This window comes from Heterodontus francisci, chromosome 33, assembly GCF_036365525.1.
Source record: "Heterodontus francisci isolate sHetFra1 chromosome 33, sHetFra1.hap1, whole genome shotgun sequence".
Lineage (NCBI taxonomy): Eukaryota > Metazoa > Chordata > Chondrichthyes > Heterodontiformes > Heterodontidae > Heterodontus > Heterodontus francisci.
The window spans coordinates 44,385,110-44,404,600 of record NC_090403.1 but is presented as its reverse complement, the minus strand read 5'-3'; the positions used below and the strand labels follow the sequence as shown (position 1 = coordinate 44,404,600).

Below are 19,491 nucleotides of genomic sequence, written 5' to 3'. Positions count from 1 at the left end.
TGTATGCAGAGTAAATGAAATGCTCCCAAAACATCAGAGAAAACAACTGCTTCAGTTGCATTATTGATATTTCCAAGTTTTGTTAAGATTCACCCGAATTCTGGAATCGCCCTTTGGGAGGTAATTATTGGATTTATACCACAGTAGGCTCTCTCACTGTCAAGGCTTACACACAAACTATAGCAAGGTAGCTCCATAATGAGTTAATATCTCAGTAGAGGAAGAGACAAATTTGGAGAGGAAGAAATACACCGTCAGCAAGTGAAGTACTACAGTAACTGTCTGGGCATTACATTGAAGATAGCAGTAAGAGAATCAGATAAGAAGTACATCTTGTTAAAACTGACTGAAGGGCAGTAGGACAGAAGCAAGAGGCAGGCAAAGCTAGTGACCACTACATTACTTCATTGGCAGATTGAACTGTGCTGCATTTATTGCAGCAGTAACTCTACATTTAATAACTCGGGACTATTATTTTTATTCCAATCAGTCTATGTTTGCAATGTTTTGGAAACCAGTATCACCGGTTTTATTTTAAGCATTGTGGCTTCCTCATTTTACTGTAAACAGGGAGTTATAACACAGGAAACAGGCAAGTAACCCTGCATCTCCTATCCTTGCTAATTCTGGTGTGCAGGATGTCGGAATCAGAAATGTGTGTGTCAGCCATCCTGGCTACAAGCCTCCTCTTCTCCAACTGTGTTCTTCAGTTCTCAAGAGGGTTGGTTACACGGATTTTGAATTTTACCTTGTCCAATACGAAGGCAGTGTTTATTTTGTAACTATTCTTTTATAAGGCACCCCCATCTTCATTTCAAAGTTACAAACTCTGGAATGTTTAGAGATACAGCACTGAAACAGGCCCTTCGGCCCACCGAGTCTGTGCCGACCATCAACCACCCATTTATACTAATCCTACACTAATCCCATATTCCTACCACATCCCCACCGGTCCCTATATTTCCCTACCTATACTAGGGGTAATTTATAATGGTCAATTTACCTACCAACCTGCAAGTCTTTTGGAATGCTAATGTATTTTTCAGTGACCTTTTTTCGGTTGGATTAAGACATTTACAACATGCAGGAAATCTCAAACTTGAAAGGACACTGGTCTTATGCCTGGTGTGTACAGTGAGAGCAGGGTATTAATGTCACACCCGCCCTAGGCATGAACTCACACTTCATCAGTTCCTGAACGTATGAAAGAGAAAAAACAAGTGTGTATGATACTGAACGATGCAGACCAGGGAAGCTCCTGGAATTGATAAGCAGCAGCAGTAGATCTCGGCAGGACAGCAGTAAGAAGCATTACCACTGGTTTCAATTGTAATTCGCAACCCCTCAGATACTGAAGCAGTCCATGTTCATAGGTAGCAAGATCTGGACAACATTCAGGCTTGGGCTGATAAGTGGCAAGTAACAATCACGCCATACAAGTGCCAGGCAATGACCATCTCCATCAAGAGAGAATCTAACCATCTCCCCTTGATATTCAACGACATTACCATGGCTGAATCCACAACTATTAAAGGCCTGCTCAGGTCACAAGCAAAAAACCCAACCCAAACCTGACAGAACCACATTGGACCCGGACCCGAGCCCAACCTGGCCAGAATCCCTCCATTGTTTTCCCGCGCCCTACCCGACCCGAGCCTGACCCGACAACCGGAATGTTCCCTTTACCTACCTTGTGACTCCGAATCTGCAGGAAGCTGCAGCGTGAGCATGATGACATCATAGAGACGCAGACTCAGAGTTTCCCTCTGACGTCCCGGACTCCCAACTCGGGTAGGTTTTTTTTACTTTTAACACTTCTTGCTGTGTGTCTCCAACCCGGACCTGGCCCGAGCCCGAAAGCTGGACCCGGAAGAACGACCTGACCCCAATCAGACACATGTCGTCAGGTCCCATCGGGTTCGGGTCAGGTAGCAGGCCTTTACCTACTATCAACATCCTGGGGGTTACTATTGACCAGAAACTGAACTGCAGCAGCCATCTAAATACTGTGGCTACAACAGCAGGTCAGAGACTGAGAATCCTGCAGCAAGTAACTCACCTCCCGACTCCCCAAAGCCTGTCCACCATCTAGAAGGCACAAGTCAGGAGTGTGATGGAATACTCTCCACTTGCCTGGATGAGTGCAGCTCCAACACTCAGGAAGCTCGACACCATCTGGGACAAAGCAGCCCACTTGATCAGCACCCCATCCACCATCTTCAACATTCACTCCCTCCACCACTGGTGCACAGTGACAGCAGTGTGTACCATCTACAAGATGCACTGCAGCAACTCACCACACCTCCTTCGACAGCAGCTTCCAAACCCACGACTTCTACCACCTAGAAGAACAATGGCAGCAAATGCATGGGGACACCACCATCTGCAGTTTCCCCTCCAAGCCACATACTATCCTGAATTTGAAATATATCGCCGTTCCTTCATTGTTGCTGGATCTTCCTCCCTAACAGCACTGTGGATGTACCTGCACCAGATGGATTGCAGCAATTCAAGAAGGCAGCTCACCAACACCTTCTCAACAGCAATTACAGATGGGCAACAAATGCTGGCCTTGCCAGCAACGCCCACATCCCATGAAACAAATTTTTAAAAATCACCTCTGGGCAACGAGGCAAAAGGATTTCATCCAAGGTTCCCATTTGTCATTACTATCCAATGACTCATAATGGCACCTGTTGTTGGATGATCATCAGGTGAGGGCAAGATCAGGCATGGTTGTGATGGCTCTGTGGTAAAACAGCCTGCCAACTCTCACCACTAAGGCTGTCAAGTGAAGAATGGGTATAGGAAAGCTGGCAGTACCTGTGAATCAGTATTGACACTGCCCCTGCCATCCTCCAATGCTCAGTGAGAGCCTTCACCTTGATGTCAGCCCATATGGAACCACCTCATTATCACAGCCTTCACTAAGTTTAGTTCTGCAATTGCACATATGCAAATGAAAGTGTCCCCAGCAGGTCACAGCTGCACATCCAGCACTCCCTGTAAAGGATCTAACATTGTGATTTGACTTCCGCTCGCTAATATCCACCTGTCTGTCTACAAAGATCCAATTTCCATTTGCACTTACTTATCAAGGTGACATGCAACAGCTGGAGTTCTGTCGTAATTTTGTAACTTTATCTATTTGATATCTTTTCCACAGCTTTATACAGGCAGGAACTGTAGCATCCACTCCCCATCAGGAAACCTCCATCTACATCAAGATGATATATCGAATTATATCTGATTTTCTTGTTCTACCCTCTATAGTCTCCCTCTGTTCCCAGTTAACCCAGGTCACATCCCCCCACACCCAATAACCTGCCCAAGTTCAGCAACTCCTCATGACAGGAGGCGACAGAGGGAAATTTGGAGGCGGGGGATATGTTGGGTAGAGAACAGTAAATACACACTCACAACCTACAGCACTGTTATACAGTGCATTTGTGTGCACCTATTTGCAATTTGAACCATATGAGCTAACCAGACTGAATTGAATCCACTCCATTGCACCTGGGCAGTTGTGGAGGAAACAATTCCAGCATAAAATAATTCTACCATTCTATTAAAATAAATGGGGGTCAGCATTTATCTTATCTTCATCCTAGGGTGTTAAAAGAAGTGGCTAGTGAGATAGTTGATGCATTAGTTTTAATTTTCCAAAATTCCCTAGATTCGGGGAAGGCTACTTTAGATTGGAAAATAGTGAATGTAATTCCTTTATTCAAAAAGGGAGGGAGTCAGAAAGCAGGAAACTACAGACCAGTTAGCTTAGCAAGAAAAATTCAAGGTTATCAGGCAGAGTCAATAGGGTTTTGCGAAAAGGAAATCACATTTTACCAATTTATTGGAGTTCTTTGAGAGAGTTGCATGTGCTGTGGATAAAGGGGAACCGGTAGATGTATTGTACTTAGATTTTCAGAAATAATTTGATAAGGTGCCACATCAAAGGTTATTGCAGAAAATAAAAGCTCATGCTGTAGGGGGTAACATATTGGCATGGATAGAAAATTGGCTACCTAACAGGAAACAAAGAGTAGGCATAAATGGGTTATTTTCTGGCTGGCAAGATGTAAAAGGTGGTGTGCTACAGGAATCAGTGCTGGGGCTTCAACTTTTTACAATTTATATAAATGACTTAGATGAAGGGACTGAAGGTAGGGTTGCTAAATTTGCTGATGACACAAAGATAGGGAGGAAAGTAACTTGTGAAGAGGACATAAGGGGGCTACAAAAGGATATAGATAGGTTAAGGGAGTGGGAAAAGACCTGGCAAATGGAGTATAATGTGGGAAAGTGGGAAATTGTCCCTTTGGCATGAATAAAAGAACTATATTATCTAAATGGTGAGAGATTGCAGAGCTCTGAGATGCAGAGGAATCTGGGTGTCCTAGGGCATGAACCGCAAAAGGTTAGTTTGCAGGTAGAGCGCATAATTAGGAAAGCTAATAGAATGTTATCGTTTATCATGAGGGGAATTGAATACAAAAGTAGGGAGGTTATGCTTCAGCTATACAGGGCATTGGTGAGACCACATCTGGAGTAATGGTCTCCTTATTTAAGGAAGGATATAAATGCGTTGGAGGCAGTACAGAGAAGGTTTACTAGACTGATACCTGGAATGAGCGGGCTGTCTTACAAGGAAAGATTGGACAGGCTTGTATCAGCTGGAATTTAGAAGAGTAAGAGGCGACTTGATTGAAACATACAAGATCCTGAGGGGTCTTGACAGGGTGGCTGTGGAAAGGATGTTTCCCCATGTGGGAGAATCTAGAACTGAGGGTCACTGTTTAAAAATAAGAGTTCACCCATTTAAGACAGAGATCAGGAGAAATTTTTTCTCTGAGGGTCGTGAGTCTTTGGCATTCTCTTCCTCAAAAGGCAGTGGAAACAGAGTCTTTGAATATGGGAATACCTATAAAATTCTAACAGGACTTGACAGGGTAGATGCAGGAAGGATGGTGGAAGAGTCCAGAACCAGGGGTCATAGTCTAAGGATACGGGGTAAACCTTTCAGGACTGAGATGAGGAGAAATTTCTTCACCCAGAAAGTGGTGAGCCTGTGGAATTCGTTACCACAGAAAGCAGTTGAGGCCAAAACGTCGTAAGTTTTCAAGAAGGAGTTAGATATAGCTCGAGGTGAAAGGGATCAAAGGATATGGGGGGAAAGCGGGAACAGGTTACGGAGTTGGATTATGAGCCATGATCATAATGAATGATGGAGCAGGCCGAAGGGCTGAATGGCCTATTCATGCTCCTATTTTATATGTTTCTATTTTTAAGGCAGAGGTAGATAGATTCTTGATAAGCAAGGGGGTGGAAGGTTATCAGGGGTAGGTGAAAATGTGGAATGATCGGTGCAGCCATGAACTTATTGAAAGATGGAGCAGGGTCAAAGGGCATTGTGGCCTACTCCTGCTCCTAATTCACATGTTCGTACATATCTGCCAGTATAAAAGCTTTGACAGAAAGAACTCCCCACAAAACAAATACATATGAAGCAGCCCCTTGCCCTGCAGCCTAGTTGTCCAGGCATTTTGCTCTGATCCCTATATCTTCATTGAACAGTTGACAATGACCATCTGTATTAGTGATAGTTCAGGGACTATCAAACTATATTACAGACTGGAAGCAGGGTGCAGAAGAGAAATGGTCTGTAATACTTGAAATTCACCACAGAGGGGCCCCACACACATGATAAACAACCAGACCTGTGTATCCATCTTCAATTTGAAAATAGTGTGCATTTCAAAGTTTTAGATTTTTATTTTTTTGCAGCATTCCATGTTCCATCTGGGTATTGGGCTGAGGGGAAGCAATAATAAGAGTACACAGTACCCCTGTTGTACACACCATAGCTAGAATGAGTTTTTTTCTTTTTTTTTTAAAAAAGAAGTTCCTCACACTCATATTTCTTACTCAACAGGAAAGGCTGCTGCAGTGCAGAGTACAGCCCACCATTCACACGGGTCTGTGCAAGGAATTCATTCCATGATGTTCCTCAGTGCACTCCAGAATTATAGAAAAATAGTGGGGAGAAAAAACCCTTCTAGTTCCTGGTGATGCACCTTGGGGACATTTTACAATGTGAGTGGTACGATATGAAAGTTATTGTTTTGAATAAATTCCTAAATTAACAGTAGACAGGGCCTGCAGGAACTTGACTGATATTGGATTCATGCTATCCCCAGGTGTAAAATATTGTTGGTTCGGCTAAATATTTATTCGTCAATACTGCTGCCTGTTATTTATCATTTTTTCTTAGTTGAAATGCCATGAATGACTCGAAGAAGAATCAACTCTCATCCCTCAGGCACCGAGCTCTGTGTTGACTCCACTCTCTTCTGTTGTGAAGGAATTGCTGCTCTGCAGTGAATCATAACATTATTCTTAGTTGTTCCTCCAAATTCATGGGGAGCTTTTTTTTTAAAAGCAGACAGTTCTCCCATGATTGTGTTTAAGCATTGCCATCCCCTTCCCCATGATCAGAAGCTGTACTAATTTAGGCATGGATCGAGAGACAACTTTGAGAGATCCATCCAAAAAACAAAATATGTATAAGTTCGCCAATTTCATGATCCCGACAGGGAGGGGATCGCAGATTTGAATTTGGGCTAGCATACCACAGTCCAGAGCCAAAAAGGCTATTTGGTCCAAGTTAGCTCCATCCAATGCATGTATAATTACTCCATCACAGATGTCACTCTCCCCTGTGCTGCCACACTGCATATCCCCACCACTAAGTAATGATCCACTACTTTAAGTAACACTAGAAATTAGTCTGTGCCTGTTTTTGGCCCAGACTTGGGGCTGCATGACCTTGAATGCTGCCCAGGAAATTACAGGCTCTCTCTGCCAGATTATCCTTCCATCAATGAATAGAAACTCAGACACTGGAAGTTGGTGATTTCTCAGATACATAGGAATTGGAGTAGGCCATTCAGTCCCTCAAGCCTGTTCCACCTTTCAATTAGATCATGGCTGACTCTGTATCTCAACGCCATTTCCTGAACAGCACTCTCTTGAGCATAATTCCTCACCATCAACATCTGATCGGACAATCAGCTCCTGTACATTCTCATCTCTGGCTCCAGTTCTTTCCCTTAATCTTTGTGGAAGCAGAGATTTGCACCCAACAAAAGCAGATCAGCAGCATGAGCTACAGCTTATCAAACATGATTCTAAATGAGGAAAATACTGGGGGCGGGGATTACATTTACTTTACTGTGCGGCAGCACAGCTTTTCTGCTGAATGCAGTGGGTTTAAGTGAAGTTGTGAGCGCTTCTCTCCCGCAGGTTGGATAGTTTCCCATTTGTGTGTTTATTTTTTCTCTGGCCTCTTGGAAATAAGCTAAGTAAACTGGAAACCCCTGCCCAGAAACATTCTCTCACGCAATTCTCCCATACTGCAACCCCTCGCCCTGCCCAAAACTCTCACCCACTCCATTATACATCCTCTGAGAGAATTACATAAAGAATGATAAACAGGCGCTGTCAGTTACATAAATGAACAGATAGTTCGGGGTGCAAATACAACGATAAAGCAAGATACACGCATAGATATACAGACATTCATCGGTTAGATAGAGATATATAGATAATACAGTACAGATAAACAGAGACCACTAACACTGCAGTTAGAGGAAATCATAAGCATATTTTCCCCAAATACAAACAGAATAATCTATGAAGAGAAAAAGTATCAATACTCTTCCTCGAACGATCAATGCTGAGGTAGCTTTTTCCCATCTGAATTATACTTGCAATGTGGGGTTGGCGGAGGTGGGGGAAAAGCATTTGCACTTTCAGTACCTGGTTTAAATAGGATGCACATTAGGTGGTTTCTATAACGGGTGTCAATCTGCTCTGCCATCACGACCCAGATGGTGAAAACGAAACTTTATCCTATGGTTTCAAAACTAAATGCTGACAACAACTTGTTCTTTGTTATTAGTTGTAAATGACACTGGCAAGGCTACATTCATTGCCCAACCTGAGTTGCCCTATGAAGGTGATGGTGGACCAGTTCCCAAATGGATGGTGTTCCCATGAATGACATCGGGTAGGAAATTTATGAGGACCATCACAATCACTGAAGCACCTGCTTGACGACCTGATTTGGACACAGCAACATCTCCAACACGAGTAAAAATCACAACACTGCAGAAATTGGAGACAGGAACAGAATCTATTGAAAACACTCAGCAGGTCAATCAGCATGCCTGGAGAGAATGGGACCAGTTTAACATACATAAGTGTCCGCACCCGAAGCGTAAACTTAGATCAGTTCTCTCCACAGATTCTGATTAACCTGCTGAGAGTTTCCAGCATTTGCTTTTTCCATTCAAGACAGTTCACCAACTGAAGGTTATGAACAGAAGGACTCCTTCCGTCTGAGTGAGTTCAGGGATGAGAAGAGGCCTGTGGGCAGTTACCTATGCCCTACTACCCCATGACATTGCACATTGAGCCTCCAAAAGTCCTTGCCACCAAGCAGCTCTGTTTTCTTTTTAAATACCCTTCAAAGCCGTTTTAAATAAAAGCATCAAGAAAAGTTGATTCAAATGTGTGCAAGGTGGAGTCTTGCAGAGCAGACCCACAACACTACAAACTGGGTTGTGATTGGGTAAATAAGTTCCTCGGTGCTCACTATTTAAGTAATAAATTGCAATTTCAAAAATCAATAATGCAGCTGAAAGGATGTTAATCATAATTCTTTGCAACAATTGATTTTAAACTTAGGCCCTTTGACATTGAAACTCTTTCTTTAATTGTCCAGGTCGCCACAGTTTAGTCCCATTGCACTCCATTAGATCAACTAATGGAGGGCGGCACAGTGGCGCAGTGGTTAGCACCGCAGCCTCACAGCTCCAGGGACCCGGGTTCGATTCTGGGTACTGCCTGTGTGGAGTTTGCAAGTTCTCCCTGTGTCTGCGTGGGTTTTCTCCGGGTGCTCCGGTTTCCTCCCACAAGCCAAAAGACTTGCAGGTTGGTAGGTAAATTGGCCATTATAAATTGTCACTAGTATAGGTAGGTGGTAGGGAAATACAGGGACAGGTGGGGATGTTTGATAGGAATATGGGATTAGTGTAGGATTAGTATAAATGGGTGGTTGATGGTCGGCACAGACTCGGTGGGCCGAAGGGCCTGTTTCAGTGCTGTATCTCTAATCTAATCTAAATCTAATCTAACTTGTTCACTCTGTAAACCACTGAAGAGAACCAATGGGCTGGATTTTACGTTGGGTGGACGGGAGCTGGCGGCGAACCCACTTCTGCCTGGCCTGGGGATCCATCCCACATTTTACCGGTCCCCAAGCTTTAACTGTTCCGAGGTGGGACTTCCACCTGCTTGAGGGAGGAAGTCCCGCGTCATTAAGCTGCCAGCCAATCAGTGGGCTGGCAGCTCTTAGTCCCCGCAGCGCCACTGGGAGCAGTGGCCACCGCTGGGTCTGCAGCCCAGCCGACAGTAGATTAAGACATGGAGCAGGGATTTCAGGTGTTTTGGTTACCTCGCTGGGAGTAATCGGTCGGGCCCCGACGAGGCAAGGGTGGTCGTTTGTAGGGGGGAGAAGCGGGGAGTGTTGTGTCCTGGTGCGGTTGGGGAAAACGGGGTTGGGCCTCAATTTTCAGGGCCCACCCTCGGGGTGCTGAGAGGCTGCCAGCTTTTACCTGGCGGCCTTTCCCGGCTCCAGGACTCCCGCTTGCCACATGTAAAATCTGCGTGGAGGCGGGCAAAGGCCCTGAAGTGGCCGTTAATTGGCAACTTCAGGGCCTTGATTGGCCTGGGGCGGGAGGCCTGTTTTTCACACCCACCACCACCCCCCCCCCCCCCCTCCACCCACCCCAGCCATATGTAAAGTGGGGGGCAGGCGGGAGCAGGTCAGCAATGCCTCCAGAGTCTCCCACTCTATTTTATGCCACCCCCCACCCCCACCACCCCGCCACCAATCGGCTCGTTGGGGTGGCGTAAAATTCCGGCCATTGTTTCAATGGCAAATAAACTTCTTGTAGCAAATCTATGGTATTGGCACATTTTCCAATTTGACCACATTCCAACATCCTATCAGCAGATTTTTATTCCCGAACAGTAACACGTACTGCATGCAGCACTTTTATTAGACAAAAAGCTTCATTCTGTAACAAATGATCCATCCAGGTATACTTTCAACAGAGGCTGATATTGTCACAGAGACAAAGAAGACACCTCAAAGTTGTCATATTGTCCTTTGTAGAGAAACCAGGTAATCTGCAGCTGATTGCTAGCTCAGTTATAACTGGGGTTGTTCAATTGCATTGTAAATTTGAGTTTACAGCAGGCAACTGGATGTGAAATAACACAGGGATGAGATACACAGTGGGTTAGCTACAGGCCTTTCAGATCTGGGGTCTAGTTCTAATGCAGTCCAGACCTCTACGATAAAGTCTTCTCTCTGTCAAATGTAATGGTCCTATGTGAAATTAATTTGATCATTCACAAGCCAGCTGGAAGTAATGCAAGGCTGCTCAGCAAAACCTACTCAGACACCTGTGAAGAAACTGATAAAATGTGACCAAGGTTTAATAGGAGTTCTTCAAAGGTTAGGACGAGTGACAAGAACTTTATGCTGCATGCCTGACCCAGGATTGACTGATGCTACATCTAAACTACGTCTGAAGTATTCTGCACTGACATTCCTCATCCCCACAAGTAAAAAAGCACTTTCCAAAATTACAAGTTTTAAAAGTTCTGCTCTGCACAATGGCTCTTATTTTTTAAAAATCTACATCAATTTGTGAAGTGTGTGAATGGGTTAGTTAGTCATGAACTTGTCCTCAGGGATTCCATGCTGGCAGGGCCCTAATCACAGCTGTGCTTTTGTTGCGAGGAGCCCCCTCAAATGGAGAACAAAAATCGATATAACAGCAACTCTGAACTCTTCTCACACAGCCTTCAACAATTGCTTCAAAAACACCACTAGAGGCCTCAATGATAGCCCCATGTTCAGAACATTAAAAAACACAAACATTTACTGTATTAAAACAATGTGAGTTGAGAAGTTCAAGTATTTAACTGATGTTAACTTAGTCCACCATCTGAAACTCTTTATGCAAGAAATCACAAGAAAAAGTAAATGCTTGCAGAGGGAGTCCATTCTGTCCATCATATCTATGCCACCTCTGTGAAGATAATCATGTAACTTCTTCTACTTCAAATATCTATCCAATTTTCACTGAAGAGATACTATGGTCTCCACCTCATCCATTGCCTGTGGCAAAGCAATTCATACTCCGCCAATTTTCTATGACATCAGGAAATAATTTGGGAATGTTCCTCCTACTCAAGAGTTTGAGCCATTATTGACTGCATGGAAAAACAGGACTAAAGTGACAAAGAAAGGGAAATGGCCTTTATATCGAGAGGAATAGAATACAAGATGGCAGAAGTCATGCTTTAGCTATACAAAGCCCTGGTCAGACCACACTTGGAGTACTGAGAGCAGCCCTGGGTTTGACACCTTAGGAAGGATATATTGGCCTTGGAGCGAGTACAGCATAGATTTACCAGAATGATACCGGGACTCCAAACGTTAAAATTACAAGGCAAGATTAGACAAGCTAGCATTATATTCCCTGGAATGTAGAAGGTTAATGGGTGATTTGATCGAACTTTTCAAGATATTTAGGAGAACAAATAAGGTAGATGGAGAGAAACTATTTTTGCTGGTTGGGGAGTCTATGTCTGGGGACATAGCCAAAAAATTCGAGCCAGACCTTTGAGTGAAAGTAGGAAACAATTTTTTCACGCAAAGTGTGGTAGAAGTTAGGAACTTCTTTTCCGCAAATAGAATTGATGCGAGATTAATTGTAAATTTTAAATCTGGGATTGATAGGTGTTTGTTATCCAAAAGTAGGACGGGATCGGAGGCAAAAGCAGGTATACGGAGTTTGGTCTAATGATTCATCAGATCAGCCATGATCTCATGGATGCCGGAACAGGCACTGGGGAAATTCATTAATTGATTTTTTTTTTTAAATATCAAAATTTTTTATATATATTTGCTGTACCTTTTTGGTAAGGTATTTCAACAGCATGCCAGCTTTTATTTTCTTTGCTTAATGGCTCCATTAACAATTAAAGTTAAAAATAAACTGGTGCTTGACTCCCACTTAGATGTAAAATAGAAGCGACAAGATTGGGACTGAAGTTATAACAAGTCAGACTAAAATAACTGGCAGTTAATACAAACTGTGCAATAAAGCATCAATCTCTGAGGAATTAGATCACTTCGGTACTGTTGAAACACAAAGAAAATATAAGCTGGCATACTGTTGAAATATCTGAACAAAAAGATTCAATACAGTAAATATGTATAAAAATTTTCATCTCGTTGAAAAAAAAGATCAATTGAAGAGCTTCTGAAAGAGTACAAATAGACCTGGATCATTGTTCACTGTAAGCGGAACACAGATCAGAGGTGTAATTAATGGACAATTAAACAACTAACCGGAGAAGGAGGCTCCACAAACATCCCCAATGATGGCAGAGCTCAGCTCAATGCAAAGGACAAGGCTGAAGCATTTGCAACCGTCCTCAGCCAGAAGTGCCGAGTGGATGATTCATCTCGGCCTCCTCCTGAGGTGCCCAGCATCATGGATGCCAGTCTTCAGCCAATCCGATTCACTCTGCGTGATATCAAGAAACGATGAAGGCGCTGAATACAAAAAAGGCCATGGGCCCCGACTGAGGTATTGTGCTCCAGAATTAGCCACGCCCCCTGGCCAAGCTGTTCCAGTACAGCTACAACTCTGGCACATGCCTGACAATGTGGAAAATTGCCCAGGTATGTCCTGTCCACAAAAAGCAGTAAATCAAATATTTGGCCAATTACCGCCCCATCAGTCTACTCTCAATCATTAGCAAAGTGATGGAAGGTGTCATTGCCAATGCTATCAAGCAGCATTTATACAGCCCTAATCTGCTCACAGTTGCTCAGTTTGGGTTCCGTCAGGGGAATTTGATCCAGATCTCATTACGGCCTTCGTCCAAAAATGGGCAAAAGAGCAGCATTCCTGAGGTGAGGAGAGAGAGAGACTGCCTTTGGCATCAAGGCAGCATTTGACCAAGTGTGCCATCAAGGAGCCCTAGCAAAATTGAAATCAATGGGAATCAGGGGAAAAGCTCTCCATTGGTTGGAGTTTCTCTGCAGCACCTGTGGAAGAGCCTGTCACTCCAGAATTGGCCTTTATAGCCACTCCAGGCGCTGCTTCACAAACCACTGACCACCTCCAGGCGCGTATCCATTGTCTCTCGAGATAAGGAGGCCCAAAAGAAAGAAAGAAAGGTTGGAGTCATGCCTAGCACAAAGAAAGATAGTTGCGGTTGTTGGAGGCCAATCAACTCAGCCTGAGGTCATCGCTGCAGGAGTTCCTCAGGTTAGTGTCCTAGGCCCAACCATCTTCTGCTGCTTCATCAATGAACTTCCCTCTTTCATAAGGTCAGATGTGGGAGTGTTCGCTGATGATTGCACAATGTTCAGCATCATTTGAGACTCCCAAGTTGCTGAAGCATTTTGTGTCTACATGCAGCAAGACCTGGACAATGTTCAGGTTTGGGCTGATAAGTGGCATGGAACATTCACAATACACAAGTGGCAGGCAATGACCATCTCCATCAAGAGAGAAACTAACCATCTCCCCTTGATGTTCAAATGCTGAATCTTTCACGAACAGCATCTTGGGAGTTACCATTGACGAGAAACTTAACTGGAACAGCCATATCAATACTGTGGCTACAAGAGCAGGTCAGAGGCTGGGAATTCTGCAGCAAGTAACTCACCTCCTGACTCCCTAAAGCCTGTCCACCACCTACAAAACACAAGTCAGGAGTGTGATGGAATTCTCTCCACTTGCCTGGATGAGTGCAGCTGCTAAAACACTCAAGAAGCTCGATGCCATCCAGGCCAAAGCAGCCCCCCGATCGACACCCCATCCAACAATGGCACACAGTGGCAGCAACTCGCCAATCCTCCTTCGATGGAGCCTTCCGAACCCACAACCTCTACCACCTAGAAAGAGGAGGGCAGCAGAGGCATGGGAACACCACTGCCTGCAAGTACCCCTCCAAGTCACACACCATCCTGACTTGGAACTAGATCACATTTCCTTCACTATGACTTGCTCAAAATCCTGGAATTCCCTTCCGAACACTGTTGGTGTACCTACACATGGTCGGCAGTAGTTCAAGGCGGCGGCTCACCACCACCTTCTTAAAGGCAGTTAGGGATGAGCAACAAATGCTGGCCTTGCCAACAATATCCACATCCCATGAAAGAAAGCACAGAGCTTCAGTTATTGCCACGCAAGACTTCCCATGCATATAGGCTTAAGCAGTGCCGCAAAGAAATCTGCCCTCCTTACCTGGTCTGACCTATACGCAATTCCAGACCCACAGCTAGTCTTAACTACTCTCTGAAATGGCCTAACAAGCCACTCTGTTGTATTCAAGAAGGCAACTCATCACAACCTTCAAGGGCAATTAGGGATGGCCAATAAATGCTGGCCTTACCAGTGACGCCCACGCTCCAGGACTGAATAAAAAAAAATGTAAGGTGGTGTTTAGGGTGACGCATAGATATTTTTCAGAAGTCGCTCTGTTCTACGGTGGTACCCAAAGATTGCATAGAATCTTCTGAAACAATCATGGAGGTCAAACATTATTATTTAAGAAAATAAAGCTGCATCCTTCAGAAAAGGGTGAGCTATACTGGGTATAAATGATTGATTTTTAATTGGTTGGAGCATAAATTGCTAGTACAATGTATACTATGCTAATTGTATATTAATTGGGCTTAATTATATGCAGGTGGTGTGCATTAACTGGGAATTCACTTGAGCCCCTGTAAATAGACGCAGTCTAAAACTGTGATGGTTGGCTTCAGGAGGTGCATGCTTGTAATGTGCAATTCTGTAAAAAAAAAATATATAAAAGTGTGTAAAGATAGACTCCAGTTCCATCCTTCAACAACTGGCTCTCTGGACTAGAACAAAATATACCTCTATTGGAAGTAAAGCAAATCAGATACAATGGCTGTTGGTTTCCATACCATTGAAAGATTATGGGAGCTCCATGGCGTCCCAGACAATGGAAGTTACTTACTTTTAATACAGTAATATTCCATGCAAAGCTTTCAAATGCTTTTTGGAGTTTCCGTCCTTTCAGGCCTTCTTTTGAACCGATTCCATGCAAGTCTTCATGGAAATCCAGCCCTGTGCATTTGGATGAATAAAACACATCAGTCATAAAATGTGAGCTTCAATTTAGATTAAGACATTAAACTAAGAAAGCAACATTACTTTTCTGATACCATAATGCGAATGCCACTTAAAATATTTCCCTATCACTTTTCTCGCCTCCTCTTAAACCGCTGAGTCATGTTGGAGTAGAAGAACCAATGGGTAATGGAAGCCCTATGGTACTTCAACCAAACATCCCTTCTTCACATGTGACCTAAAACAATGAGTGTTGACAGGATTTTCAATAGCAGGAATCATCATTGCCAGGTCAAATGCAAACCACATTTAACATCTACACACAAGTCAACAAGCCATTCAATAGGGATCAGAAGGAAGATTTCTTATCAACTTTCCCACTCCTTAGTTGAGGAGCACAGTGCTGCACTAGCTGAATTGGAGACTCTCCTGGCTCCAATGCCACACTGCACTGTGCCTTTGCCCACCCATTTTGGGTGCCTGTTTGGTTTCTTCTTACATGACAATGTTGTGCAGATCTGGAGCCTAAATGACATGGGAAAAAAGGACAGAGTAGACATTTAATGGAAAGGAAATTGCATTCACAACATGGAAGTGCATTCCATTCCAATGACAGAACAGATTTTAAGGAGACACAGGATTCAATGTGCTATAATTTGCTCTCAAAGTAACTGAGGCTATTATTGTTTGTGGGAGCTTGCTGCGTGCAAATTGGCTGCCCTCTTTTCTACAGTACAACAATGACTACACTTCAAAAGTACTTCATTGACTGCAAAGTGCTTTGGGACATCCTGAGGTCATTAAAGATGCTGTATCTTTTTTAAATTTATGCTCAAATGGTACAGCAACTTCAGGCGAGGGGCTGGTGCGTCATTAAACTCAAATTCCAAAAGCTGCTGTTGGAGTTGGACTGCTCCACTGTAAGCTTTGTATATATGGCATCTCGATGCTTTCCTCACCACTGAAATGCATTGAATGGGGGGATGTTGCCATATTTGCACAATAGGTACAAACTAAACTCACCCCAGAAAGTTAAGTCTCGCCCAGTTCTGTCCTAGCACTTTTTTTAAAAAAACATTATAAATGTTAATTAATGTAAATCTCACTGGCAGTGAAAACTGTCTATTGCAACTGTGGAATCTCATTCCTTCAGGTTTCAATTGTTGTTGGAGATTGTAAAAATGTCAAGATTAATGCTTTTTAACTTTTTCTCTCTCCCTGCATCCAATCTTTCTTTCCCTCCCTATTTCTCTTTGTCTACCTGATCTGACATTGAATTCACACAATCTATTTTGCACATCTCACTCACTCCTCACATTGTTAAATGTAAAATCCTTCAATCTGATTGTTAAGAAGGTGCTTAGCTGTTTGCCCTGTTCACTCAGGCCTGGTTTCCCTCACCATAAATTTATCAGCTCGCACTTTCAGCAACTTGCCACACAAAAATTGAAAAACCTAAACATGCAATGTAAACTCTAATTAATGGCAGACATCATTAGATGTCCTGCTACAGCGAATTACTTCCACTAGTGAAAAAATATCTTGCGCAACATTATCTTTAAAGCATATGTCTTAAAGAAAGTCATCTCAAGCAGAGAGCAATGAATTGGTAACGAGCCACAATCTATTGTGGGTATACTACAAACTTAGTTCCTTTGCTGGGGAAATTCTAGTTTCATCCGCCTTGCTTTCGAAATAGAACAGATGCTTCTCACTTTTTAAAAAAAAAAGGCTATTCAGAGGCTATTGTGCAACAACAGTTTATTTAGGGCCTTTGACTGAAACATAAAGCTGTGTAGATTAAGAAGGAAAAAACATTACCGAAAAGGCAGAAAACTTCACCTAAATCCCATGAAAAAACAATTGTGTAAGAAGCAGTCTCTGCGTTCCCCACTATCACCTTCCCCCATGGCACCCACCTCCTCATCCCATCCCACCTCACCCCAATCAAGGTGTGGATTCAAGCTCTGGGGCTGCCTATTGCTCCAAAGCACTTCACACAGAATAGTTTGGTCAGTCAACAAAGTGGGGGGACCTACAGAAGGAAGGAATTGAACAGACCCAGATCTCCCATCAACTGAGCGTGCAGCAGCTCTGACACCAGCTATGGGTGAATCAAACAATCTTGTATTCTCCCTGATGGAAGAGGGCTTGCGATGGGAAGCAGGAACACCATAATGAAAAATACAGGATACATTGGAGGAAAGCATATTAGCCCCTATTTTGCTGTGAGCCATGAAGAGACGGCTCTTTCTGTTCACCTCACGTACGGTTACCTAAAGACTTTTAGTGGGCTTGTTAATGCAGACGTCCTCTTCTCCAGCATCAGTTTGAATTCAGAGCCCTCCAAAGGGCATCTGTGGTACGTGCGAGCAGGGAAACTGTTCAACCAATGAGATTGAAGAATCCTCACTGACACACACACACACACAGCAAAGGAGGAAGTTAAAAAAGGAAATATAAATTACACTTAAATCACTGTACAGGATGTGAAATAAAGATTGGGACATACACATAGGATTAAGGGAAATACATAAAAAAGCAAAACAGGAAAACTATTTAAAAAAAAACTCAAATATGCAACATTCATTTTCTTCTGAGGGAATGAAACTCCACATTTGTCAAATCAATTTTTTTAGGACCAGAAGGGTTGTTCAGCAGTAATTAATCAATCACAATGCTGTTAAATACACAGCTACTCCTTACTGAACAAGTCCTAACTTTTTAAAGTGAGAGTAGTAGCTAACAGCTCAAGTTCATGCCATGACTGATTTCTGTGCAGACTCCATCGACAAAGCCTGTGTAGGACCAGGGTATCACTGACAGAAACTTCTGGATTTCCACGTTTAACTGCAAGTTGCTGTTAGCTTTACTCAGTAATAAATGGCAAGTGCTGGCAGGCTTGCCATTATTAATGCAGCAAAATGTGGGCCATCATATTATAAAACAACACTACAAATCTCAGATCTGCTGCAGCAAAGCATCTGAAAGGAGTTTAATGCACTGGGTGACTGGACCAAGAGCTTTATTGAATCCAGGATTTATACAGCAGCAGGGATTCTTCCATCAAATTGTGTTTCATCTCCTCCAATAAATTGAGAATGTCCTGCATATGAAGTTGAAGATTTTTTTTTTCCTGAAGCGAAGACGTTTTTGTTGTGACAATTTAGCCTAAGAATTGTTCTTCAACTTCATGTAGAGAGTACAACATGCCCCAAGATCTCTGAATTAAATGATAATTACTCAGAAACATGACATGCATGAGCAGTTAGGGGTGAAGTATTCTGGCTGCTGCAATTTACAGGCATAATTTCAATAAAATATCTTTTTGCAAATTGTTGAAAAGTGAAATCTGCAAGGAACCAAGATTTTCACCTAACAAAACATTCTGCTGGGTAACTGATCTCTTCTCAAAAGGAAGAAATTTAATTACAAAATGTTGGAAGAATAGATCCCAGTAAAAATCAAGTAAAAAAAAAAAAGTCATCTATGCTGCATTTCAAGAAATTTGCCACTAATTATTTTTACTTAAGGTTGGCTGGCAAAACATCTTAATGAAAGGATAGATATGCATCCCAGTTAAAGGGAGGTGACTTAGGACATGGGTTATGAAACTTGGATCCCCAAACCCTGGGTAACCCATGATAGGATTCCGGAAGGTCTCAGAGATCAGCACATTGCTGGATCATTTAACCAACTGGAATACTGCTGAATATTTTCTAAGAGTGCTGTTTTCCTTTGCGGGGAGATCCCCAGGTAGAACACTATTGCTGAAGCAAATGCGGAGTGCCTAACTAACAACACGCATTTATATAGCACCTTTAAGATAGCACAACATCCCAAGATGCTGGACAGGAACATAACTAGATAAAATTTGATGCTGAGCTACATAAAATAGTATTAGACCAGGTGACCCAAAGTTTGCTCAAAGAGGTTGGTTTTAAGGAGCACCTTAAAAGGAGGAGAGGCAGATTGGTGAAGAGGGAATTCCAGGGCTTAGGGCCCAGATATCTGAAAGCTTCACCACCAATGGGAGGGTGAAGAAACAAAGAAGCTACTTCCTTTCTCTCCCATAAATAAAAGGACACTGGAATTTATGCTGGCAACAGTGGTCTCAACTACTGGAAAAAGCGACACCGAGGACCCGGTGTCACCTCTTCCGTGGGAGGCCCACCAAATCCAGGCCTCAATTGGCAGTGGGACGGGAAAGCATAATTGTTGTAAATCTTTCTGCACC

At 43.2% G+C, this 19,491-nt stretch overlaps 1 protein-coding gene across 5 annotated transcripts in view; it reads right to left on the bottom strand.

Moving 5' to 3' along the window:
• Positions 1–19,491, bottom strand: part of plcl5 (phospholipase C like 5) — a 194,908-nt gene that overhangs the window by 8,956 nt on the left and 166,461 nt on the right. For all 5 annotated transcript variants that reach the window (XM_068013429.1, XM_068013430.1, XM_068013431.1 and 2 more), the window contains one exon: positions 15,142–15,251. In XM_068013429.1, the coding sequence (XP_067869530.1) occupies positions 15,142–15,251 (110 nt within the window). The remainder of the gene's footprint in view (positions 1–15,141; positions 15,252–19,491) is intronic.